The sequence below is a fragment of the Verruconis gallopava genome (assembly GCF_000836295.1).
Source record: "Verruconis gallopava strain CBS 43764 unplaced genomic scaffold supercont1.6, whole genome shotgun sequence".
In the NCBI taxonomy this organism is placed as follows: Eukaryota; Fungi; Ascomycota; class Dothideomycetes; order Venturiales; family Sympoventuriaceae; genus Verruconis; species Verruconis gallopava.
This window is the reverse complement of record NW_015622142.1, coordinates 642,872-667,224: the sequence shown is the minus strand read 5'-3', so window position 1 is coordinate 667,224 and position 24,353 is coordinate 642,872. Positions and strand designations below refer to the sequence as shown.

General features: G+C 50.6%; 7 protein-coding genes across 11 annotated transcripts; 4 read left to right on the top strand and 3 right to left on the bottom strand.

Annotated features, from left to right (window-relative positions):
* The first annotated feature begins 707 nt into the window (after positions 1–707).
* On the top strand, positions 708–2,874 carry PV09_02531 (uncharacterized protein). Its single transcript, XM_016355588.1, has 3 exons — positions 708–916; positions 962–1,711; positions 1,765–2,874. Exons 1-3 carry the CDS (start codon positions 719–721, stop codon positions 2,647–2,649), a joined length of 1,833 nt encoding a protein of 610 aa, XP_016216724.1. The 5' UTR covers positions 708–718; the 3' UTR covers positions 2,650–2,874.
* Positions 2,578–4,986, bottom strand: PV09_02530. Of its 2 annotated transcripts, XM_016355587.1 has the most exons (5): positions 4,576–4,986; positions 4,300–4,513; positions 3,912–4,165; positions 3,590–3,856; positions 2,578–3,530 (listed from the first exon to the last, which is right to left on the bottom strand). In XM_016355587.1, exons 2-5 carry the CDS (start codon positions 4,368–4,370, stop codon positions 2,953–2,955), a joined length of 1,170 nt encoding a protein of 389 aa, XP_016216723.1. In that variant the 5' UTR covers positions 4,371–4,513; positions 4,576–4,986; the 3' UTR covers positions 2,578–2,952. The 2 variants fall into 2 exon arrangements, with proteins under 2 accessions (XP_016216723.1, XP_016216722.1); XM_016355586.1 differs by having other exon boundaries at positions 4,300–4,986.
* Positions 4,987–5,096: 110 nt separating this feature from the next.
* On the bottom strand, positions 5,097–7,760 carry PV09_02529 (uncharacterized protein). The gene has a single exon (XM_016355585.1). The coding sequence runs from the start codon at positions 7,646–7,648 to the stop codon at positions 5,141–5,143; it is 2,508 nt and encodes an 835-aa protein (XP_016216721.1). The 5' UTR covers positions 7,649–7,760; the 3' UTR covers positions 5,097–5,140.
* Positions 7,761–7,900: 140 nt separating this feature from the next.
* PV09_02528 (uncharacterized protein) lies at positions 7,901–11,011 on the top strand. The gene has a single exon (XM_016355584.1). The coding sequence runs from the start codon at positions 7,944–7,946 to the stop codon at positions 10,944–10,946; it is 3,003 nt and encodes a 1,000-aa protein (XP_016216720.1). The 5' UTR covers positions 7,901–7,943; the 3' UTR covers positions 10,947–11,011.
* Positions 11,012–17,384: 6,373 nt separating this feature from the next.
* Positions 17,385–20,759, top strand: PV09_02527. Of its 4 annotated transcripts, XM_016355583.1 has the most exons (5): positions 17,385–17,931; positions 18,073–18,124; positions 18,188–18,912; positions 18,968–20,023; positions 20,079–20,759. In XM_016355583.1, exons 3-5 carry the CDS (start codon positions 18,262–18,264, stop codon positions 20,151–20,153), a joined length of 1,782 nt encoding a protein of 593 aa, XP_016216719.1. In that variant the 5' UTR covers positions 17,385–17,931; positions 18,073–18,124; positions 18,188–18,261; the 3' UTR covers positions 20,154–20,759. The 4 variants fall into 4 exon arrangements, with proteins under 4 accessions (XP_016216719.1, XP_016216716.1, XP_016216717.1 ...); XM_016355580.1 differs by having other exon boundaries at positions 18,968–20,759; XM_016355581.1 differs by lacking the exon at positions 17,385–17,931 and having other exon boundaries at positions 18,021–18,124; positions 18,968–20,759.
* An 863-nt stretch (positions 20,760–21,622) lies between these two features.
* Positions 21,623–22,875, bottom strand: PV09_02526 (uncharacterized protein). The gene is made up of 4 exons (XM_016355579.1): positions 22,846–22,875; positions 22,677–22,792; positions 22,525–22,626; positions 21,623–22,476 (listed from the first exon to the last, which is right to left on the bottom strand). Exons 1-4 carry the CDS (start codon positions 22,847–22,849, stop codon positions 21,904–21,906), a joined length of 795 nt encoding a protein of 264 aa, XP_016216715.1. The 5' UTR covers positions 22,850–22,875; the 3' UTR covers positions 21,623–21,903.
* Positions 22,876–23,007: 132 nt separating this feature from the next.
* On the top strand, positions 23,008–24,111 carry PV09_02525 (uncharacterized protein). Its single transcript, XM_016355578.1, has 3 exons — positions 23,008–23,223; positions 23,277–23,292; positions 23,349–24,111. Exons 1-3 carry the CDS (start codon positions 23,143–23,145, stop codon positions 23,915–23,917), a joined length of 666 nt encoding a protein of 221 aa, XP_016216714.1. The 5' UTR covers positions 23,008–23,142; the 3' UTR covers positions 23,918–24,111.
* Positions 24,112–24,353: the final 242 nt, after the last annotated feature.

The window sequence follows — 24,353 nt, the reverse complement described above, 5'->3', positions numbered from 1 at the left end:
ACAAGGCATTTCGCAGGCTGAAACCCCCAGCAGCCGCAGTGCTTGGAGGAGGAGGAGGAAAGGGCTTGGTTTGAACCAATTACTGGTCGCGGCGCTCAAAAGAACGATCATGCAAGTCGGAGGATTGTGCTTCTTTTGATGGAAACCGCACTTCTCGCCCAGTCTGTTGCTCCCTTCAGAACGCCTTGTTGACAGCACTAGCGACGCAGTCCACCATGTAAACTCTTTCTTATTCCCCCCACCCTTTCTTAGTCTTCAATTTCTTACGTTTTTTTTTACAAGAGCAGCTGTTTGATACTTGAAGCAGATGATGCTATGCCGATTACAACATATCAATTCCAGCGCAGTATTATTGTGTGTAGTGAAGTTTCTACTACCTTTCCTCCACCACATGCAAAGAGGGCAAATAGTCACCAGGGAATTCAATCTGAAAATGTCCCGTAAGCCTTTTCGGGTCTCTAGCCTGCAGAAACGTTGGTTCGAACGAAACCACGTTGCTCTCTGTCAGCCAGTCATGCTTATGCTGAAGCGAGAATTCCGGTGCAGTAACCTATCACATCTCCACTGTCTCCACCTCAGCCTCATCAGCCGCTCCCGCAACATGTCCAGCGTTCACCTAGTTTAGGACTCCGAACTGTAATACCGTATATAAGCATAGGTAAGATTCTCTCTGCTCAATTGAAATTTGTGATCCTATCGTTCAAATTCGTGTCATATCATGATCATGGCTGAATCTAAGATCAGAGACTCTGGACTGTCAGGATCGACCGTGAGGGTCATGAAGGATGAAGAAGCCGCGCACGCACCGGAGCCGGAATGGAGGCCTACAATACATGAGTTGGCAATTATGCTTACAATGTCCGTCACATCGCTCATGATTGCTTTGGACGCGACAATTGTGGTCACTACCATCGAGGTAAGATAACTTTGCTTGACAGGTACCGCGCTAACTGGTGATCAGACCATCGTCACGGATTTAAACGGCTCCGCAACGGAGGGATTCTGGATAGGAACTTCGTACCTACTCACATGCGCGGTCTGCATGCCCTTCATCGCGTCTTTAAGCGACATATTTGGCCGACCGATCTGCCTTCTCGCGTCCCTGGCCATATTCGCGATTGGGACTCTTATCTGCTGCTTGGCTCGTGGTATTGCAACGCTCATTGGCGGCCGATGTGTCCAAGGTATTGGCGGCGGAGGTCTGATCATCCTTGGATTGGTCATCTTCACAGACATTGTGCCGTTGAGGTTCCGTTCAAAGTACTACGGGATCATCCAGGGTGCTTGGGCTATCGGCACATGCATTGGACCTCTCGTCGGGGGGGCGTTCGTCGAGCACACTACGTGGAGGTGGATTTTCTACATCATGTTCCCCTTCATTGGTATTGCTTTCGCCACAATACCATTTGTGCTGACGCTCAAACCAAGAACCGAGTCATTCGGAACCAAACTTGCACGAGTGGACTGGATTGGAGGCTTCCTGTTCATTTCGTCATCAACCAGCTTACTGATCGCGATCTCGTGGGGTGGAACACAAGAACCTTGGAGCAGCTGGCGGACGATTGTTCCACTGGTGCTTGGGGCATTTGGCTTGGTTGCAACAGGCCTGTTCGAGACCTATCTCGCAAAAGAGCCCATATTCGGTCGCAACATATTCCACTGCCGTGATTCATTCGCGGCATACGCCGGTGCAACTTTGCAAGGCTTCCTGGTAGGTAACACTGTTAATCGTGAATTCGAGACACCTGTTTACGGTTGGTCTAGCTCTATGGAATTCTCTATTATGGAGAACTATATTTCCTGGCTGTAAAAGGCTATGGTCCTGTGCACGCCGGCTCCGCAGCCCTTCCAACAACCTTATCCCTCGTTCCCGGCTCCGTTGTGGTAGGCATCCTCATTACGAAATTCGGGTCATTTAGGTGGGCTATATGGAGCGGATGGGCGCTAAGCACATTGGCAAACGGCCTCCTCGTCCTTTGGGATGTCGATACACATGTTTCAGTTTGCACAGTCATTCTCATCCTCATTGGCATCGGACACGGCTTGGTGCTCAACGCACAGAACTTTGCGACGCAGGCCATTGCTTTGACAGGCGATGAGGCACAAGCGGCGGCTATGTATGCATTCCTTCGCTCGTTCGGGATGGCCCTTGGAGTAGGCATCGGCGGCAGCGTCTTCCAAAATGTCATGATGATCAAGCTGAACTCATTCGGTCTGCCTAACAGCATCGCCCGCTACGCCGAGGCATACATTCGGATTTTGTGGTCATCTCCACCAACGGAGCAGACGGACCAAATCCTCCAAGCTTATGCGTATGGCCTCAGGGGCACGTACGGTCTGTTTTGCGCCATTGCTGGCACAGCCGGCATCGCGAGCATCTTTATCCAAAAATTCGACCTGAACAAAGAGCTTAGGACAGAGCACACCTTGGGCGAAAACAGAATCACAAGGAAACTCGAGGATGTGTCGCGGCCTGTGTCATATTTTTCTACCTCGCGAGCTGAGTCTTGCAACGCGTCAAAATTACATGTCGATGTGGAAGTTAATTCCAGACCGTCCTCGACAGACGAACGTACAGTCGGCGCCATGTCACGTCCAGTTTCCGATGTGAGAGCATCCTATCTTACTGTCCCTGGTATGAGAACATGACGGATTGAAGGCTCATTGTTAGTGTTCCTTTTTCCATAGTTGCTTGTCACGATTGAGACGAGCAAAGAATATACAGCAGATGAATGCCCATTTGGGAGGATACAACAAGGCTTGGCCTAGAAATGTGAATGAAAAATCGAATTATTAGCGAATTACTTCTTCCACGAGGGGATCTTGCTTAGTCCTGCAATCTTCATAGCAATCAACGCTAAAATGCACCTACACACCTATCACAAGTTTTTGCTCCTCAATCGCTATGCTGAAAATTGACTGATTCCCCCAGACGTGTTAATGCATAGTGTATCATACTGCATCTTCTCCGCGTGGCTCTTTGTCCTCGCTGGTAGCATCTCGAACATCATCTGCTCGACGAGCTGATGTCGTTGGCCTTCCCTTGCTAGTCCAGCCTTCCGGGCCAACATAGCCTGGAACACCAACACCGATAGCAAAAGCACGGTCTCTGCTTCTCGCGCCCCAAGACCACCCAGCTCCCTGGCTGATAGGAAGATGGTAGAATCTGAAGGCAAAGTACGCGCTCAGTACACCGATCAAAGACCCCACGATGATGTCGAAGCCGTGGTGGTAGAACTGGAAGTAGCGTGTTGACGTGATATAAATTGCCGCACAGATTGGGACGAGTGGCAGAGCGAGCAAGTATACCGGTGGCGCAGCAGCTTGGTTGCGTGGCGGAATGTTTGATCGAACTGCCGCGCGCCCAGAGGCTTCGGCGGACCCATTTTTCAACTCGTCTTCCGATCCAAGGTACGAATCAAGTTCGGCTGGGCTTTCGGTGGTCAGGCGCTTGGGTGGCAGGAAGGGTATTCCTATAGCGAACTTTGACGCAAGGAACAACGCTAAGTAGAGCAGGCCAGACCAAGAGACTTGAAAGACGTCGGTCAGTCTGCACCGAATTCTTGAGCGTAAGCAAGTTCAGACTCACAAGATGCATGGCCGCTGGGAAAGCTTCTAAACCCATCGTTGAGTGTGCTACTGTCTTGCTGCTGGCAAATTCCCGCGCCGACCAAGACCCATTCGCGATTAAAGCCGGTGGCATAGCCGCCCAGAGCGTTTCGCGCGATACTCTGAACGCTGAGATCGGGCTGGCAGCGAGCAAGAAGATTGGGGCGGGGCTTGCCAAATAAGTTCTTCATGCCTTGAGTGAACATGAAAGCTAGGGCAAGGCTGAGACCAAGACCCATCCAGCTAGCTTCGACTTGAGTTAGCCTTTCGTACCTGAACGTGAGTTCTACTGCCCAACATACTGTTCCATTCCCACAATTTTCTCCGCCATACTAAAGGCCGGGGTGTTTTCTTCGATATCGTCGGGCCAGGCACAAACGCGAGGCAAACAATGAATATAATGACGGCAGGTGCAACCAAAGCTACCACAACAAGTAGCCAGATAGGAATGATCTGATGTCGAACGTATGGGTACTGAATGGAGAGATCGACAAGTGAGAAGGGCCGCTTATACGGGGTGCTAACTGCAAAGGCGCCTCCTATTCCCGCTATGACGCTGCGTTCGAAATCAGCTCCGCGCATTCCTGGTGCTGAATGAAGGTTTCCAGTCGAGAGGCTTGACAAAGACGGGACGAAGGCGACATTGAGTGGGATTCAATCTTGGCGCAAAGGCCATGGGAGGACACTTACAAGATGACAATCCAATCAAACACATACGACAATACCAGCCTTTTGGCCGGATTCCAACTCAAGATGCGCATTGCGCGGCGGAATGAAACCCAACGTCGTCGCAGCAGGAGACTGAGATTGTGGCTACCTTAACGTATTCGATGGAAGGGAGGCGTTGTTAAGAGGAAGTATTGCAATGACGGTGCTACGTCAGCAACTCGCACTTTCAGCAGGACTACACAGAGCACTCTTTAGTCTGATACACGTCGAAAGCGCCAGAAAGTCGTAAAGCCGTACTAGTCTGAGGAGAGCGCGCTCAAGCACCTTTTCCGTTGGCCAATTATAGCCGGAATATTAGTCAAAGCCACCCGTCTGCCAATGTTGCATGCGACAACTTCCCACGATTGGCAAAGCCCACGGCTTGGCCCAGCGACGGGACGCTCAGAAAAGAAGCAAGAACAAAGATTTGAGAAAAGGAGCAAATGGAAAGCGCTTACGCTCTATGTAGCTTCGATCAAATGAGGCAGAGCGCTTGCGAATGCTGCCTGCGCCTCGTTGCTCTTACAGCATTGGCAATGACCGCCAGTGCTCTCTCGATGGTTGCAGATCGTAATCCTCATCGGCGTTTTTGCTCGCAACTTCGATAATCGAGGCTTGGCCCGAACATCCCGATGGCGACAAACTGGACTCCCGTCCACCTGAGTTATTTTTACGGAGTTTGAAAAGCAACGAGTCGGAGTGACGTCCCGTAACCATCCATCATAATTTCCTTCGCGGCGTGTCGGCTGCTCCACAACCCAATTGCGATTCATATTCTTGTTGTATACACACATCTGGTGCGAAGTCAGTTGATTTTCTTTTCTTAGCTCAATAAATCTGCAGCCATTCTCTCCAGGTCCTCCAGCGTCTCCGGTTCATGCACTTCAGCCGTCTTCTTGTCAGTCTTCCTCTTCTTCTTCTTCCTCCTCTGCCTGCCTGGATCTTCGCCATCGTCCGATTCGCTGTCTTGGAACCACTTTTTCTCCCGCTTGACTTCTCTTGACCCTTCATCCTTCTCCTCCTCGCTCTCGACAAAGCCTTCCGCATCAGCCAGAAAGTTGGCAACGACGTCTTCGCCGTTCTCATTACCTCCCACAGTCACTCCACCGTAGTCATCGTCATATATCTCGGCATCAGCCCCCCTCATGGCTTCCATCCTCTCCCTCTCCTTTGCCTTGGCCCTCTTCTCCCTTCTCTTGTTCTTCGCAATCTGCTTATCCTCGATGTCTTCTACTTCAACTCTCTTTCGTTCGTTCTCAACAAACTTCCTGCGCTGCTCCTCCGGTAGTCCATTCTCGGCGAAGTCTTTCTCATCCTTCAATTCATATAGCGGCCGTGCATTCCCATCGTCGTCGAAGATCAACTTCGTCCCTTTCTCCTTGTATTTGAGTAGTGCTTTCTTAGACGAAAGTCTCTTTTCGGCGCGCTTGGAATCGATTAGGATGGGTTCCTTAGCGCCTTCAATGTGCACAAGCCGCTTAGGTCGCTTATCGGGGATGTCAGTTGGGGAAAAATCTTCGTTCGCATCATCCAGAGGAATGCGCCTCTTGACGGAGAGGAACTCATCATCGTCCTCATTGCCTCCATTGAGCTCTCCAGGCTGACCAGGCTGTTTTTCGCTCTTTGTCTCATTCTCGTCATGTATCAATTTCGTGTAATGATTTGTAAGAATATCTTGGTTGACACGCTCAAACATCTTGTCATATTTTGTGCGAATAGCATTCTTCTTCTTCTCCTTCGTCTTTGGCTCCTTTTGACCATCCTCATCGCTTGTGTCGCTCTCGTCAGACATGTAAAGTTGTCTTGGTGCATTCTTCCTCGCTTTCGCATCATCACCTTTCATGAATTTGATCCTCGGCGCACCTGGTAAACCCAGACTCGCGGCAAACTCTTCGAGAGGTAGCTTAGTAAGCTGAAATATCTCTTTGTCCTTCTGGATGTAGATAGACTTTACGTAGGAAGTGAACGCCTTCTGCGCCAGGTACTTTAGTTGCGGGTCTTTGAAGCAGAGGTTTGCTAGCTGGTTTGTTATACTCTGTTTCTTATTCTGCCGAACGTTGATGCGTTCGATGGGAACTTTTTTATGGGCCAAACGTGTGAGCATGCCAGGTTCTTCACTCGGGTCAAGAAGTAGCACCGCACGTCCCTCTCGGTTATATCGTGCTGTCCGTCCAACACGGTGGATGTAGGTGTCCGCGTCTTCGGGACAATCGACTTGTACGACCCAATCTACAGCGGGGAAGTCGAGACCTCGCGCAGCAACGTCCGTGGCAAACAGGCAGGAGGCACGTGCGGATGCAAACCTGGACGTAATATCCAGACGCGCGGTTTGTTTTTGGCGCCCATGGAGGTGGAGGAGTGGTATACCTGGCTGCATTTTGCGGAAAGCCTCATAAACAAAGCGAACTTGTTTCGCTGAGGAGAGAAAGACAAGAATCTTAGACTTTTTAGCACTCTGTAGGAAGCTCCATAGAGTATCCAATTTTTCGTTGAGAGGAGTGAGAGTGTAGTTTTGCTGCAGATTCACAGGCGTTGCATTCGAAGCTGCCTCATGCACAGAGATGTACTCAGGATCCTGCAAGCTAAGTCGTGCCAAATCAGACACCCTTTTTGTTTGTGTGGCACTAAACAACATTGTCTGCCTTTCCTTTGGTAGGTACTCCACAATGGCGTCCACATCTCGCTGGAATCCCATGTCCAAAATCCTGTCTGCCTCGTCTAGGACCAGGATTTTCAAATTGTCCACATTGAAAGCTGCCGTCTGTGAAAGATGCTGAAGCATCCGCCCGGGGGTACAGACTACAATATTCATCCTCGTGAGGGCATCTTGCTCCTCTTTTAGGCTCTTGCCACCTATTACTAGGCCTGCTGCGAACATGTGGCCCTTACGCCCGATTTTATATAAGACTTCGAAGATCTGTATAGCGAGCTCGCGAGTGGGAGAGATGATCATAGCGCCGAGGCCAGCGTCTGGGCCGACACATTGTTCGCGATATAGGTTCTCCAGTACAGGTATGAGGAACGCAAGTGTCTTGCCGCTGCCTGTTTTTGCTGCACCTAAGATATCTGCACCCTTCAAAGCAACCGGAATGGCCTTGGCTTGTATGTCCGTTAGAGTCGTGAAATGGGCAGCCTTCAGTCCAGCTTTCGTAGGTTCGGATAGTGGAAGATCATCGAAATCCTTGAAGGTGCTGCTTGAAACGTCTAATTCTTCCACTTTCTTTTCAAGCTCCTCAATGTTGAGCGTCTCTCGCTTCCGCTTCAGCGCATGATTCTGCTTCTTCGTTTTGGTCGGGCGCCGTCGCCCAGTAATCTCTGCCCGCGGGACCATTACGATTGGTTTCGTGAGCTAGTCATGCATGATCGAAGTGTTTGATGTGACTCAAAATCGAGATCAAAATTCAGATCTTTTTATCAGCAAGTTGAGTACTATGATCCTTGAGTCGAGGGTAATGAGTTCGAAAGGAAAAAAGTGTACAAGATGCGCTCAGATACCGCCAAAACTTTCCTTCCGACTTATCGATAAGGCCTCCTAGGTAATTTATCCCGAGCGCGACAACTTTTTCTTCTGGAGTCGCTAGCTACAACCTTTGTTTCGTGTATACAACATTGTAACCACGTTCTCAATGCCTCTCCGAGCTGTTTCACCGGCAGCAAGTGAGAACGAATATGATATCTCAGGCGCTCTGGTTGGCGCTGGCGCCGATCTTAGCGATGAGTTCATTGACGACATAGCATCTCATGTACCAATGCCTGATAGAGCCATAGACGTTCTCAATGACGCAGACGACGCAGAGAGCGACGATGACGAGGCTTTTATCGCACATGAACAATCCTCAGCAAATAAGCGAGGTGTCACACTGCAAGGAAAGAAGGTGAAAGGAGGCAGTTTTCAGTCCATGGGCTTGGATGCAAAGCTTCTTAAGGCGATCACACGAAAAGGCTTCTCTGTACCGACACCGATTCAACGAAAAGCGATTCCAATCATTCTGGACGGGCAGGATGTTGTTGCCAGTGCACGAACGGGATCCGGAAAGACTGCCGCTTTCGTGGTACCAATGATACAGAAACTAAAGGCACACAAGACCCAGGTAGGGGCAAGGGCACTGATACTTAGCCCAAGTCGAGAATTGGCTCTACAGACAATAAAGGTCACAAATGAGCTGGGAAAGGGTACTGATTTGAGGTCAATGCTGGTGGTTGGAGGCGACTCTATGGAAGACCAGTTCAAGGCGATGGCGAGCAATCCGGATATCATCATCGCCACACCAGGACGATTCCTACATCTACAAATTGAAATGGGCCTCGATCTGTCGTCCATAAGATACGTCGTGTTTGACGAGGCAGACCGCCTCTTTGAGATGGGATTTGCAGCCCAGTTGAGCGAAATATTACACGCACTTCCTGCCTCACGACAAACATTACTATTCTCCGCGACGTTACCGAAATCACTCGTCGAATTTGCTAGAGCAGGACTTTCAGAACCTAAACTTGTTCGCTTGGACGCAGAAACAAAAGTCTCAACTGAGCTGGAAAACGCGTTCTTCTACGTGAAAAGCGCCGAGAAAGAGGCGGCCTTGCTTCACATCCTTAACGATGTTATCAAAATGCCAACTGGCCCAACAGCAGCCGCAGATGCCGCCGTAGACCAGCCTGGCAATATAAACAACACAAAGAAGCGGAAGCGAGGCGCCCTGCAGGGCGTCGAGAGAGTAGCTGACAAGGCAACCATCATCTTCACAGCGACGAAACATCATGTAGAATACATTACTACTCTCTTACGCACGTCCGGCTTCGCAGTCTCCTACCTGTACAGCTCACTCGATCAAACAGCGCGAAAGATCAACATCAACATGTTTCGTTCGGGGCGAACAAGTATCCTTGTTGTGACAGACATTGCAGCACGTGGAGTCGATATCCCCGTTTTGAGCAACGTGATCAATTATGATTTCGCTTCGAGCGCGAAACTATGGGTCCACCGAGTCGGGCGCACTGCAAGAGCTGGTCGAAAGGGTTGGAGCTACAATCTGATTACGATGAAGGATTTGCCCTACATGCTTGATCTACAATTGTTTCTCAGCAAACGACTCGTGCTAGGCCGTTCTACCGCTTCTGGCGGAAACTTACAGAGTGTTAGCTTTGCAGACGATCTGGTCATGGGCACAATGCCAAGGACTCGCCTCGAAAGCTACTCTGAGACAGTAAATAAATTGCTCGACGAGGACGAGGACCTCGCAGCACAACGAACGGTCGCTGCAAAGGGCGAGAAACTATACACGAAGACACGTAACTCAGCCTCGTCCGAAAGTGTCAAAAGAAGCAAGGATATTTTAGCTAGCGCTACTGGGATTAATGAGGTCAATCTCTTTTTTGGCCACGCAGTCGATATCGAAGACGACAAGGGCAATGAGGATCGGGAAAATCTCCTCAGGCGAATACGGGGGTTTAGGCCAGAGGAAACAATATTCGAAGTCGGCAAACGAGGTGCAGGCAATGAGACAGCAGACATGGTTCGGAAGGCCAGGGAACGTATGGAGCCTCGAAGGCGTAAGACTCAAATAGAAAGCGAAGAGCGGATGGAAAAATTGCGAGGGGATGACGCGGAGCGAACCGTCGCTACTGGGACGCCCTCATCGCGAAGTGCGGCGAGGAGGACCTCGGATAATTTGTTCCCTGCTCGCCATGCCGCTACCGATGCTGTTGTTGATGATCTGCTGGGGCCAACACAAAATTCCCGCGCTGACGGCGAGGTTTCGGATTTGACGGAGGAAATGTCCGGCGTTGGCGCAGGGGATGGGAGTCATCCAAGGGTCAGCGCAGGGGCAGGGTCAGGGGGAACAGCGACCGTCGACATGGAGTCTGCATCGGAGGACGAGCTCGAAGTCACGTTTTCGAATGGAAACAGAAAATCCGGCACTGCACCACGCTCCCGACTTTCCGGAAAATTGAGTCGTGGTCCTGACATTGCTGATGGTGGCTGGGAAGATGCGGAGCACTTCATGAGCTACACGCCGAGGTCCACGAGCCTCGCGGAAGACCGCGCGCTTAGTGTACACAAAGGATCTGGAAACGCCGCTGATTTCTTGATGGAGGCCAGGGGTGCCACAATGGATATAGTCAATGACGAAAACAGCGGCTTCAAAGAGGCGAGCCGTGCTCGCGGCGGAAGTGGTATGCGCTGGGACAAGAAGAGTAAAAAGTACGTCAGACGCGCCAACGATCTCGACGGCTCCCGCGAGGGCCATGTGAAATATATCAAGGGCGAATCTGGACAGAAAATTGCGGCTTCATTCCGGTCTGGACGTTTCGACGAGTGGAAAAAGCGTGAGCGAATTGACAGATTGCCTAGAGTCGGAGAGCGTGAGATTTCCGGTGCGGCCAATCTTGCTCTTGCAAGAAGATTCAAGCACAAGCAGGAGAAGGCACCAAAAGAAGCGGACAAGTGGAGAGATGACTACCGTGTGAGGAAGAGGAGGATAGCAGAGGCAAAGGAGAAGAGAATTGGAAGGTTCAAGGAAGGCGTGGGGAAGAATGAGCTGAAGGGTGTCGAGGATATTGCCAAGGAAAGGAGGGCGAAGGAAAGGAGAAGGGAGAAGACGGGGAGACCGAGTAAGAAAGGAAAGAAATGACTTTAGTTGCTAGAAACCTTTGTCTTTGGTAAATCTAGAATGCAACTCTGGGTCCTGAAGTCGGCGATGCTATCTGTTACGTGTTTTCGTTGCTTATCGCCAGTTCGATCATGACTTCTCTTGTGCACTATCGTCTGTGCTGCAACCACTATCCCAAGGCCGATATCTGTAGATTGCATTTTGCATCTGATAGATCCGTTCGAGCAGAGTCGCGCTGACAGGAAGCCACGATAGGACGCTCTACTTGCCGATTATCGTAACACCACAATACGAACACGAGAGGCCACTCCGATGTATTGTTGATGTAGTCGTCGATCCTTAAGACCTGCACAAGGATAATGCGCGTATTACGTTTGATGCATGCGCAGCAGCTTTCTTGGTGTTAGAATGTTGAGACCGTTGTACAAAGCTCCTTCGGTCCGATTGCTCTAACATCAGCCTTCGTAGGATTTATGCACACAACAAGTTATATCCTTGTCGAAGCACATTCCGTGCAAAAGCAAATCCTGTAATGTGATCAGATACTTATACCGACCGAGCAATAACACTGCACATGACAGGTCAATTTCCTTGTTGGATAGCCTGCAATGGTCTGAGTCTTGGGAGGCTCTGTAATTCACAAGCACTATTTGGAAAGAGATCGACCAGACTGCGTAGTACTGCGTCCTCGATAAAAATTCTAATTCTCAGAGAGCTGACGCAGACGGTAACTTACGACGAACCTCTCTGCCGCCTTTTGATCGGATGCCTGCTTTGCCACATACACCTCAGCTGGTATCGTCCGCCAGTGCAGGAGTCTAGGCCTTGTACAAGGCCAGTGACTCCTGTCATTGAGATGGGTCGTGCCGCTCAGCTTGTTCGGACCATGTCTGCCATGACTCGTTGATCATGTCGGAGTGTATGTTTGAAGCTGAGTGTCGCCTTCGATAGGTACTTTCGACTATTGGATTGACTTTGATGAGGCGGTGTGGATCGTGCATAGGAGATACAGCGAGATAGTCCCTTGACAACTGGGGGGTTTCGCTTGGCAGATCGGTTGCGAAAAATATAGATGTTTTTTTGGGGGGAAACAAGGAGTACAGTGAATTTGAACGACCATGTCTGTGGCGGCGCAAACTAGCCTGCACGGATGAGAGAAAGTGTACAGAAATCTGGAAAGAGTTCCGCGTTGCTGGAGGTTGCGCGCCAAGATCGATCTGAGATTGAGCCGGCATCAGACGTGCAGAATCTGTGGCCCTCGCTCTTGCCTTGCGAGCAGGAGCCCTCTGTGTTACGATCGTGCTTGCCAACTGGAGCAAGTCGCAAATGCGGATGGATCTGAGTACAGTAGAGATCATCGTGACATGGTTCGTGCCCATCTACATGTAACGACTAGCATGCCGTTCTTACCAGCGCCTCACTATGGTGACATGATTGGTGATGCCCGCTTGATCTCGCCGTGAGGTGGTCGTTATGCAACCTTTCAATGAAGGATCGGCGGGGTTGACTCCGGCTGGCGTTTCATCTTACCAAAAAGTCTCAGTCTTGAACGGCACTTGCAAGCTGTGACTAATATTCCTTACTACGAGGTTGCTCAAGAAAGCTGCCTTGAAAAAGCACAAGCAAAGCGCAGAGGCGGAATCAGCTATGTGTTGCTGTCATCGCCTCAGGATCACTCAGACCTAAAACTTCTACTGGACAGAAAGAGCGTCGTTATAACGAACAGACCATGGGATCCGTGGAGGGCTAACATATGCAATAGTTCTCCTCTCTATTACCAGTGACTGTGCAACATTTGATGCGTACGTGCATGAGTCTGTCCACAGATGCATGATCAGATGCATCAAAAGGTCCTGGCTGTGAAGAACTCCGAGCTCTATGCACTAGCTTCGTTGGAAATGGACGTTGCACAAAGGAGGTCCTTTCAGTTGCTTACTTGCTCTCCGCTTGTGTACAGTTGCAACATAGTGCCGCTGAACCGCGCCCACAGCGATCGACTCTTCAAGTGTATTGAAGACCCATGCCGAGACACGGGTCGGCATTTTCAACTATGACGCGATGTCGGCGACGTGATGAGCTAATTTATTGTTCGATGGAGGATTGGCTTCTTGCTGTGTCAAAGATCACACCAGTTCCTTGGATGCTGTCAACATAAACCTGGGTCGCGAGCAATCTTGATTCGCTGGCATTACAACAGCCTGTCTCTTAGAAGCACGACGCTGAAGATTTCCTGTTCTCCGAGTGGCCGTACGAGTTCCCATATGACCATTTCGTGCATCGTAAGTTCATAATAGTGCTTCACGCATGCATGAGCAGACAGGAAAGCACCTGCAAGATGCACGCACGTTGTGGATCGATCGCAGCTGTCAATCGGACTACCCCCGCTGATCTGCGGCCTAGGTTATGTCTGTTCAATTCCCAGCAACTCGTTCGCTGTAACAAATCTGTTCCGAAACCTCGCATCGGATTTTGCCTTGTTGTTGAACCAAAGCCAAAATAACCCTTTCAAGAGAGGTTGGGCGCGTGGACTTCCGCCATAGTGTACCGTGGAATCTGACCACCTTGTGCGCATTTCGCAAACCGTAGACCCCGGCTACCGTCTGCTGAGGACTGTGTATCGTTGGCGGCTGCGGGAAGTGCACGGAGCCTGGCGTTGCGGCAAGATAGACGCTCTCCTCGTCGTCAGCCTCGTGTGTATTCTGCCACCGGTAAAAGCGCTGAACATGAGACCTTATAGCCTGGTTCTAGTAGATGACACAGAGCGGCCATCTTCGCGTATTCTGCGCAGTTTGCAAAATCATTAGTGCAACGTCTCCCACCAAGCGCTTGTGGCGCCTGAACGCTTAACCTGCGCTTTACTCGAACTGCGGGCTATCGCTGTGCCACTTTACCAGATCTGGTAAGAATCGATAACAGCCATAGCACACATTCCGTTTGGCGGGTCGAACTGACTCTGCGGCCATGTCCGGCGATGGGTGCGGACTGAGAGCACTGGCAATTAAGGCAGGACGAACAGTCTCCCCTTTTCGCATGGTTTCAATAGCAATATGCAACCCCCCATCCCTTCTCAAACCTGGAGAGAATCAAGCAGCTCGTCCCCGGGAACATGTAGCCCAGGACAGCGGGAGAAGACGGTTTGACAAGCCAGAAAAATCTCCGAAGGCTGGAGATCTAGCAATAAAAACTACTGTAGCTGCTAGCCACAGCAACCGCACCAATGTTGTTTAGTGGTAGAAGGCCACGGTTTTGCGGCGGGAGCATGGATGTGTGGTACCGGAACGGGGAATTTGAGATTTCTTTCATCACTACGGAGTCCTGACGTTCGCACTACTACCGCACTTCATTTTTTGGCGTTGTGCCCATGGCTTTTTGACGAAAAAGTAAAGGCGGAATGTGAGATACACGTCCAGCGCCGATATGTTTGCCGAACAACGACTAGACCATCCGCCAAGCTATGGGTAGACGTAATTTATTGAAGGAGTGGGTGGGAGAAACAACAAAAACCGTTTATGTGCCGGCCCCAGCGGCGAGCGAGACACCTGTTGTAAACCCATGTTACGCGGTTGATGAAGCGTCTTGAATCAGAATCAATTTTGGGCTTTCAAGGCATCTTGACTCGGCAGCGACACCATCAATAATTTTGATTACACATCTTGATCCGTGAGTAGTGAAGGGCGACTTCTTAGTCAGGTTTACATGCTGTCGATCGAGAGAGATGGTACTCCGTGTCGACTGTCTTTGCCCAATGACGGCCCACGACTCTCTCACCCTGACCAGCAACTCCAAAGGCATACTACTGTTCTTACCTATTTTCATTGTTATTGTGTGTTTACCAGACACCTTGTACGTTCACATTTAAATGGTTCGCGGCAGCCATGCGGACATGGCTTGCAAGGCGCGTTTAAGAAAACGCCACGGTCTGAAGCTGGCCAGGGCGATCCTTTTCCTGCGATCTTCGAGCACGACTTCCGCAATAACAATAATCAGCGAAGGAGTCGTGTGTCAGGCTGTTGCGCTGGGACTCAAAGGGCTCGCTAATCGGGATGAAATCCTCCTTGCTTCCATAACGTTCGTAGCGCATCAGTAGTCGACCTCTAAACGAGACTAGTCAGTACACCTCTCGCAACTCTCCGACGCCCTTGAAGCAGGCAAGTGTGTTGCACAAGTGGATGCTGCGTCGAGCCGTTTTTAAATTCTTCAAACCAAGGGCCGCGAATCACCATACGAGTGAGTTAACTCTTCTTGTCTGCCCATCGGTGATGCACTGCACGACATCAGCCTATGTCGTGAGCTACTGATGACTCCCGGAAAAATTGGAGCAGGAGCTCGAAGTCTATACTCTAAATCGACAGTTGCAGAGATCTCGAGGTTTCATCGTCAATTCAACTTTTCTGATCGTGAATTGCCAAGTCCGGGTACGGGGTTACCTTTCTTTTTTTCAAAAAAAAAAAAATAATAAAAATAAAATAAGGCGAAAACCGTCGTTAGCCATACCGACACTGGAGACTGACAGCATCCCCTGCTTAGCTGGGGCATGGATCTTCTATTCGGAAAATATAGCGGGAAGTCTCCGCCAGGCCGTCCGTATATTCCTGAGAAAATTCCATTGTGGCGTCGTAAAATTCCACAAAAACAGCCAGCAGCCGATCCCAAAGGACCAGCACAAATGGATGAAGGGAGCTCCATGTTCGCTAAACGTGTTATTTCTTGGTTTCGCAGTGGCGACTAGTCACCATCGAAACCACAACTTCGAAGAAACACATCTATTGACGGAATCTGAAGCGCTGGCTTTGTTGAGAACCACACCAAAACAATTACCAGTTTTTTTTCGTTTTAGCTCGCCAAAAAATCCTTTCCCTCCGGCCCCCCCACACTGTATCCGTCCTTTGGATACTCACATTTCCACGACGTAGCCATCCCGTGAAATCGAGAAATCCTAGTGATCGAACGTGTGTTACGAACAATGTCCTCTTGATCTAGATCATACCATATGCAGCCAACACGCAGCTGGCTTCACCAAGGGACGACATCGTCCTAAATCTCCTAAGCCGCGGTACAGCGGAAAAAGTCCAAGCAAGCTCGCCAAAAAATCCTTTCCCTCCGGCCCCCCCACACTGTATCCGTCCTTTGGATACTCACATTTCCACGACGTAGCCATCCCGTGAAATCGAGAAATCCTAGTGATCGAACGTGTGTTACGAACAATGTCCTCTTGATCTAGATCATACCATATGCAGCCAACACGCAGCTGGCTTCACCAAGGGACGACATCGTCCTAAATCTCCTAAGCCGCGGTACAGCGGAAAAAGTCCAAGCAAGCTCGCCAAAAAATCCTTTCCCTCCGGCCCCCCCACACTGTATCCGTCCTTTGGATACTCACATTTCCACGACGTAGCCATCCCGTGAAATCGAGAAATCCTAGTGATCGAACGTGTGTTACGAACAATGTCCTCTTGATCTAGATCATACCATATGCAGCCAACACGCAGCTGGCTTCACCAAGGGACGACATCGTCCTAAATCTCCTAAGCCGCGGTACAGCGGAAAAAGTCCAAGCACGCTCGCCAAAGGTGGGTGTTTTTCGGGGGTGCATGGGGACACTTTCTCGAACACCATACTGGCCCAGGCGTTTCAGGGATGCCGCTGTCATGCACGTCACTAAGCCTCGAAAGGGACTCGACAGATGCCACCAAAGAATGGGAGAGTGACTGCCGACGGCTTCTGCTGTAGGGGTAGCATGCGCTCCCGCAGATCGGAAGAAGGGGGGCGTCCTTCCTGGAGTGCAGCCATCCATGGGAGCACATACCACAGTGGTCCGATCGCACATCTTTTATTGTAGAGCAATTGCCTCGTGTGGAGTTTTGGAAGGGAGCTTTTGGCTGCCTGTCAATATGAAATGATCAACGTGTCCTTCCAAAAAAGGCGTGAGGGTATTATGAAGCACGAAACGGATCCTCCCAAGCTGGCTAGCGACCATCGTTATCGAGTGCTTCCCACCTGACGGCACTGGAAGCCCATGACAAAAGTGAGCCACAGTGCGGAGGAATTGGGCGCACCCAAGGAGCGCCATGGTTGATAGCCTTGTTCTAGTGGCAAGCCCAAACTAGCTGTCAAAACGCAGCCACAATTCGCAATTCTTCCAATCCTTGCCGCTGGGCCAACCTTAATCGCGGCGGCCGAGTGCAAAGGGACGGTCGGAGCAGTCCCAAAACCTAACTGGGCTACCAAAGCGCAACAGAGTCCTTGCTCGCGCTGGGCTCGCTTTGCCTGATTGGCACGTCATGTCCCGATAGTTCGACTGTCAATCCTAGCCGGACATACCGTAGGCCGCCTCGTTTCCCCTGTATTGTTCCTTTCATTACGCGACGACTGTCTTCTCTACCTATTGGCAAAGATTGGCAAGCATCAAGCCATCACCAGGCCTGCCTGCAACTCCACTACTAGCCACGCCCATCAAAGAACGTCTTCTTGCAATCCCCTCCCGTGTTGACCATGCCTTGACGCATATCACAGACGTGGCGTGGCGAAGTCCTGTTCTCATTATTGTTGCAATTACTCTTGTTTATCAGATGATGGGCAGGCACTGATCCGGTGGGCTGGGTCCAGGCTAAACAAAAGTTTTGACCTTACCACAATTGCTTATGCTTTGCTCGCAGCAATGGCTGTTCTTCTATGACCTGACCTGCATCTCTCGACCTCGACTTACGAAGGCAAGCAGATCGACCTAGCGTGAAAATCCCCCCCTTGATGGTCTTAACGCCTCGATCTGTACTTGTTCTTTTTGCCCACTCGGCGGCGCATTATCGATTCTTCACCTTCTTCCGTGAGCGCTTGTTGGCAATTGCACGTATCCTCACGCCCCACACATCAACACTTTCAGAGGTGTATGTGTGGTATCTGGTCTCCTTGATTGACTTCCAGGACTTCGGTGCCTCGAGTGCGAACTGCAGTGAAAGATTCGGATAGCCATAACGAATGGCTGCATGACAAATTGAACGACTCAAAGGTGGGTGCTTTTTTTCCTTAAGAGTTCGGCACGGGACCCTGTTGGATGCGTAGAAATCTTCGTGCATATGCGCCATAGCCAATATGCTTAGGTGCTTCTTCGACCGTTCTTGATCCCGCACATACTGAGCACTAGGCGCAGGGACTCCGTTGAAGCCTCAAAGGAGACATCCGCCACTAGATTCGATACTTTGGTACGTCTTGTTCTGCTTTTCGTCAACTCTTCTTTGCTCCCGTACCAACCTCTACAATCTCAGCTCAGTTCTGGGCCTGGATTTGGTGTCGAACCTTTGGCTGCCTCCTGTCAACACTATTCGGCCAATATAGCGCTATGTATAGTCAATTTCGTCAACCGCACTCTACCAGCAGTACGTCGGCAGCGCGACAGCGGCCAGATTTGACCCTGACCAAGTCTCCGCGTTGGTCGTACTCCCATAGCCTCGAGCAAGCATATCCTTCTCCGCCCATGTCAGATACTCCCACCTCTCCACGAAGGTCATCCCTGTACCTAGAGACCACTTCTAGCTCCGCTTATCCAGGCTCGTATTCTACTTCGCACGGTCGACAGGCCTATCCACTGCCAGCTACCGACATGGAAGGAACAATGTTGGCGTCCTCAGCATCATATCAGCAACCGCCGTACGGCCATGATTCCAGAGGGTACTATCCACCTCAGCAGCGTCCTGAGTTGCAACCTAGGCCGATGTCTCATCTTCCTTATCCATCGCAGACTTACGATCAATATCTTTCCGCCACGCCATCATCTATGCCAATGATTCATACTGGCCAGCACCCAATGGTAGGTGGTCCGACGTACCCACAGGGCCCTACCTCTCTTTCAAGCTCGTCTGCCCCAAGGGCCCAGAGAACGACACGAAGAACGAAAGCACACGTTGCCAAGGCATGCCAGAATTGTAAGAAGGCACATCTCAGCTGTGACGAGGCTCGTCCTTGTGCCCGATGTGTGGCTTCTGGCAAGCAGGTGAGCTGTTCTCGTCATATCCATTATCGTTCAATTCTTAAACAGAAGCATCTAGGCAACCTGCATTGACGTAGAACACAAAAAACGAGGCCGCCCCAGACTTCGCGATGATCGAGAGCAGAGGCTTGAGCAAGCAGCTGCGGCGGCTGTTGCGGCGACTCAAACGGGTCCTCAGAGTGCTGACTTAGACCGTGGGCATCGTCGACGAGACTCTTTGCGAGTCTTACGCACGCAAGCATACGGTAGCGGCTCGGAAGATTCGCGTCCAAGTACTTCGCATGGTATGCCTGCTTCTGCGTTATATGGCTCTACTTCTGCAAGTGTCGCGTATACTTCAATGTACACGTCAAGATCAAGTAATGCGCAGCTTTCGGCATTTCTCAACCTTGATCTGCAGATCTTGAAAGCCAGCGAGCCTCTAAGGGCTCTTTTAGGTGGTAACCATGACATAGTCGATCGACCGCTGTCAGATTTTGTCACCGCCCAGTATGAAGGCCCCTTGCAGCGCATCCAGAACGAGCTCCGGGACGAGAGAGCCAGACGTGAGCCGACATACTTGCCAGCAATATACCCTGAGCAGCAAGAACGCGCTGCGGTACGCGACCATGACCCGGAGAATTCTGCATCCCTCAGCGGAGACTTTCAGGATCGGCAAGATGTGTACACCTTTCGTGTTACGGGCGGTTCAACAGAGCAGTTTCAAGTGCGTATCCGCCTGGCAAGGACGACGACGTTTTTCGCCACAATGATCTTGTATCGTCTTCAGCCACCAGCTCCTCAAGTTGTTCCAAGCCCCTACGTACTTGGGAGCCATTACGTGGTCGGTGATCCTTCAAGCCCAGCGCGCTCCCCATATCAAGTGTCCAACCCTGAGTCGCCGTTTTCTTCAATGCAACCGGCATTGATAACGACACTCCATCCCCCATCCTCAATCCCCCCATCTTACGTTTACTCGTCTCCCGAACAGGGACATTTTGGTCGAGCACCACCAGGAATGCAACCTCCGCCGTCGCTTGGTCCATTTGCCGCGACACCCGAACGACGCCCGCCCACATCAATGGGGCAACGAGGGCGACCGGGGCTCGGTGAATCGGTCCAATTACCACCTATCGTGAGTAGCGACCCTACTACGCCCACAAGTCAGTACATTGAGACGGGAATTGTAGGGAGCTCTTCGCGACGTCGCACTCCGGAACGAAGCTCTGACGACGAGGAGGATACACGCAAACGTCGAAGACTGAATATCCGGGATATTGTTGAGAAGTGATTATGAAAGTCCCCATGTCAGGTTGGTCGATTTTCCTAGAGATATGGGAGAGTGTATGTCTGGTGAATCTTCAATTGTATATCCTATACACATCTTGGTCGGGTTGTTGTGATCATTCTGGGAGGATGCACCTTTGATCATTGGAGTCGGAACGGAAGCACTGTATTCATCTCTTGGGTCCGGAATGGCTGCATGAGGCTATGGGACGGGAACCATCGCGAACTATTTTTTCTAGGTTGGGTTTTCGAGCGTTGAGTATCCGAGTGGTCAACATGTTTACAATGGATTTGATGCTAGACAGCGACGGAAGCAGTGATGGGTCCACCGGCGGGAAAATAGCAAACAACTGGGCGGTCACGGATGTTGTTCAACCTGAGGAAGAGATTTTGCTCTTAACAGATACCCAATAGCACTGCACTGCACCTTTGTTTATTGGAGATTTCAAGTTCAGTTCAGACTCAAAGCGAAAAGTGTAAGCCTCAAGAGTATTCGTTGAGCCACGAATGGGCAGTTAAAGTAATCCGCAGTTGGTCATGCCCGCATCGGATGGTTGACATCAAGGGGGGAAAAAAGGCCAGGGAACTGAGAGATTAATAGGAAAAATGCTGGAGTTCCAGGGCACGAGCCAGCGCATAGACGAGACAGAGTGAAGGGCACAGTCCAAGAAAGCATGCACCGGGAAGACAGCGAGAAGGCTAGGTGGGAAGGCATCGAAAAGATCTAGAATAGCCTAGAGGATCGTCGCCGGCATGTGGGAATGTCGCAAGGCCCAGTGAGGTACGTTTCAATTGGGAGACACCAATCGCGCGCCTCGAGACCTGCATCAAGTCGCGATCGGAGAATTTTTTTTTTCTTCCCTCTTTCTCCAGCAAAAACTTCCCTGCGTCGTCGTGAGCGGGAATAAAAATAAGAGGCAGCCGTGGTCTGCACGCATGAGACACTTCTGCAGGCCGCACGCAGACATGCAGCTAGCCAGCAATCCACGCGGAGCCAACATGCCATCTCAGACGTGGTGTGATTCTGTTATTTGGCCTTCCGATGAGATCTGGGTTTTAACTTTTCACACCGAGCCGTCGGGCAAGGATTGTCCTGGTCACATCAGAACGGGCAGAAAGGCTGGCTTCGATGGCTCGGCCCACTCCGACCTTCGCCGCGCTTTGCGCTTCGCTGGGCAGTGGTGATGCATCCCCTTTAGGCTGTGTCGCTCGGTTGTCGGTGGGCATGCAGGACGGTTCCGTTCAGGTGTGACGCAGGTGGAGCCTTGTGCATGCGGAGGACGGCGAGACAGCTTCAGCGCCTGGGCGAAAACTGTCTCGACCACGCCAGTCAAGCTCCGCTTTGCATGAGTGATCCGGCAGAGATAATCTTCAGGCAATTGTATCACTCTGCCTTGTGATTCAGCGAGTGGCACATCAATACCGCACATGGACCGACAAAGACAACAGCTGCAGTCGCTTTGATCTACATAAAGCTCATGGTCGGACCGAATGTGTGGTGTGATCATTGATGTCTAGCTGATGGCATTCTTTCATATTGGGGAGTCATTATTTGTCCCATTGCAAACATCTACGAGTGTGCAAAGGATACTCATACCGTATACGCTTCAAAGCTGGAAGCTCGATGCCAGGAAGTTTTCCTTCGTTCACATGCGTGCATGCAATTCCCAAAGCCAAACTGTGCAGATGGTCTCATTTCATAAACCGTTGTCCTTCTTTCCAGATGTCTTAGTACCCATTACCCATCTCCAGAATCTGCCAAGTAGAATCATCGACAGTTGTGTATATCAAACCAGCATTTAGCAATTCATCACCGCCTTTCGCAACATCAGCGTACTCTAGGCCTGTCCTCGAAGCAATATCTTGCACATGAAGACCTTCGTTGCCGCTTGGTGTGGTCTTGAGTATTTTGTAGATGGCTCTGGCTGCATTTGACAAGCCCGCTGGTAGTGTGTCGCCAACAGCTCCTTTGGCTGCCACGCCGCCCTTGCCAGCTTCGCCGGGCGGACCGCTCGTGCATTGAAGATGCACTAAGGTGGCCTCGAGCAGATGGTAGTTAATCTCATTCAGGTCCTGAAGTGGCCGGATGAAATGTGCGCCCAGATGTCGCTTGTTGCTGAAGGCCTTCAGCCGGCCCCATGTGCGTACATATGTGTTCTCTGTGATCTGCGGTCGGTTCACATCGTAAGCCTCTGGGTCGATCCAGACCTTGACCTCGAGCACTCCAGTTCCGTCATCAAGCCGATACGTAATGTTTGTCGTCTGCGTGGAAATATTGCGCACTTGACCGATTATTGTAACCTTCAACATGTAAGCTCGAACATTGTGGTTGGCTTAAGTGCTACTGACCTGGTGAATTTGCGAACCGTCGATCTTGAACTCGGAGCCATCTGGTTCGGCTTCTAGGAGCTGCTTGATAGTAACAGGCCGCAGACTCTCGTTTTTGAATCCCTACTCTGTCGTTAGCCAGATTTCTCTCATGTGTGTAAAACATGTCGCACTCCGCCTCCGCTTGGACTTGTTTGAGAGCCTCCAGGCATGAATCCACCGCCGCCTGCTTCCCCGCCGGAGTTGTACGTGGTAGTCGAGTAGTTGCCATAGTTGCCGTAGTTTCCCTCTGCAAATCATTAGTGGCGCATAAATCTCTTATGGGCCGCCTCATACACTTACCCATGGCGCTGTTCCAAGGTGACAATTTTGCGATGTCGAACACTGGGACGTGTTTAGGCGCGTTCAAGTGACGCGTGATACACGTGACTTAAATCGGACCCTGGAACTTGCAGTTATTCTAAGGCTTAGCGTGGTCGATTACCTCTTATCGATTCCATTACACTTGTGCCTGACCTCGCCTTCAAACGACTCCATCCCACCACTCTATTTGTGCTTCAGTTCACTTGACTTGGCCTAGCCTTACCCTTACTTGCTTTATATTCCAGAGCAGTGGTTGAAGGGTGAGTACTTAGAAACATGTCATCCTCGAATGACGATGCGAAGGTCGATCAGGATGTCCTCGACATTCTTGAAAAAGAAGCCAAAGAATTTGACAAGGTATTCTCAGCGATCGTGTGCAAGTCTTTTCGCAATACTAATCCGACCGGCAGGATCAAGAGATAGACCGTACGCATTCTATAGAGCGTCTTCTGCTCCACACAATTGTTAACAGTATTATCTAGGCATCCTCAATGAGTTCCGACTCAACGCTTACGCTGTGCTTGACTTGCAACCGGGAGTACCAGAGTCTGACATCATAAAGACATATCGCAAAAAGTCACTCCTTATTCATCCGGACAAGACAAAGAACCCCAAAGCGCCCGATGCCTTTGATCGACTCAAGAAGGCGCATAGCGAGCTTACAGATGAGAAAACACGCGAGCGCCTCGATGAAGCGATAGCAGATGCCCGCATGCTCCTAATCCGTGAGAAGAAGTGGGATGTCAACAAGCACAGCGAGGAGCTCCAGAGCGACGAATTCAAGGAGGAGTGGAAGGAGAAGGTCAAGTGGGTGCTTATGGACAATGAGAAGCGACGACAACGACAACTGAAGGCGCAGATGCAAGAGGAGGGCAGACAGCAGCGCAAGGAGGAAGAGGAGATGAACGAACGCAAACGTAAGAGGGAGTTTGAGCAAAATTGGGAGAGGACACGAGACGAGCGCATCGGCAGCTGGAGAGAATTCCAAGCGAAGAAGGCGGGCGCTGAGGAGGCGAAGAAGAAAAAGAAGAAGATGAAGCCGCTCGCGTGATTCATGAAAAATCCACACTTGCTACAATTACATATGATAGATGATCACAGCTCTTCGCTGATCCCTAGTGGCGTGTACGCTATCTGCAGTCGTGTCAACTTCATGTCCGAAATCGAAGACATCTGATAACGTTTGTAAAGGCACAAATGTGGAATGTATGGTCGCTCTAATCATTTTACTCACGAATATGTTGACTTGCAATCCGTCCACTTTTTAACCCCAGCTCGGGATTTCTTTATAGGATCCACCATCCACTATGCTCACACCCGATCTACGTTTTCTAAGCGGTCTTTGTCGTTCTGCCTCATGCCTTCCGGCTAATGCGAAAAGCGCGAAAATTTTCACTCAAGAAAACACGAAAAGACAGAGAATCCTCTTTCCGAGTGAACATCTGCCTTTCTTATTCAAAGACACCACAGCCGAGGGGGGGGGGGGG

Bases quoted from the DNA above. Each gene is read 5' to 3' on its own strand.
- PV09_02531 (XM_016355588.1), top strand. From the start codon at position 719: ATGATCATGGCTGAATCTAAGATCAGAGACTCTGGACTGTCAGGATCG. The intron at 917-961 runs GTAAGATAACTT...ACTGGTGATCAG, and splicing joins TTGTGGTCACTACCATCGAG to ACCATCGTCACGGATTTAAA. The intron at 1,712-1,764 runs GTAGGTAACACT...CGGTTGGTCTAG, and splicing joins CAACTTTGCAAGGCTTCCTG to CTCTATGGAATTCTCTATTA.
- PV09_02530 (XM_016355586.1), bottom strand. From the start codon at position 4,370: ATGCGCATCTTGAGTTGGAATCCGGCCAAAAGGCTGGTATTGTCGTAT. The intron at 4,166-4,299 runs GTAAGTGTCCTC...TTTCGAACGCAG, and splicing joins TTTGATTGGATTGTCATCTT to CGTCATAGCGGGAATAGGAG. The intron at 3,857-3,911 runs GTATGTTGGGCA...CTCAAGTCGAAG, and splicing joins AAAATTGTGGGAATGGAACA to CTAGCTGGATGGGTCTTGGT.
- PV09_02529 (XM_016355585.1), bottom strand. From the start codon at position 7,648: ATGGTCCCGCGGGCAGAGATTACTGGGCGACGGCGCCCGACCAAAACG.
- PV09_02528 (XM_016355584.1), top strand. From the start codon at position 7,944: ATGCCTCTCCGAGCTGTTTCACCGGCAGCAAGTGAGAACGAATATGAT.
- PV09_02527 (XM_016355580.1), top strand. From the start codon at position 18,262: ATGTATAGTCAATTTCGTCAACCGCACTCTACCAGCAGTACGTCGGCA. The intron at 18,913-18,967 runs GTGAGCTGTTCT...AGAAGCATCTAG, and splicing joins GTGTGGCTTCTGGCAAGCAG to GCAACCTGCATTGACGTAGA.
- PV09_02526 (XM_016355579.1), bottom strand. The intron at 22,627-22,676 runs GTGCGACATGTT...ACGACAGAGTAG, and splicing joins CAAGTCCAAGCGGAGGCGGA to GGATTCAAAAACGAGAGTCT. The intron at 22,477-22,524 runs GTCAGTAGCACT...TACATGTTGAAG, and splicing joins ACGGTTCGCAAATTCACCAG to GTTACAATAATCGGTCAAGT.
- PV09_02525 (XM_016355578.1), top strand. From the start codon at position 23,143: ATGTCATCCTCGAATGACGATGCGAAGGTCGATCAGGATGTCCTCGAC.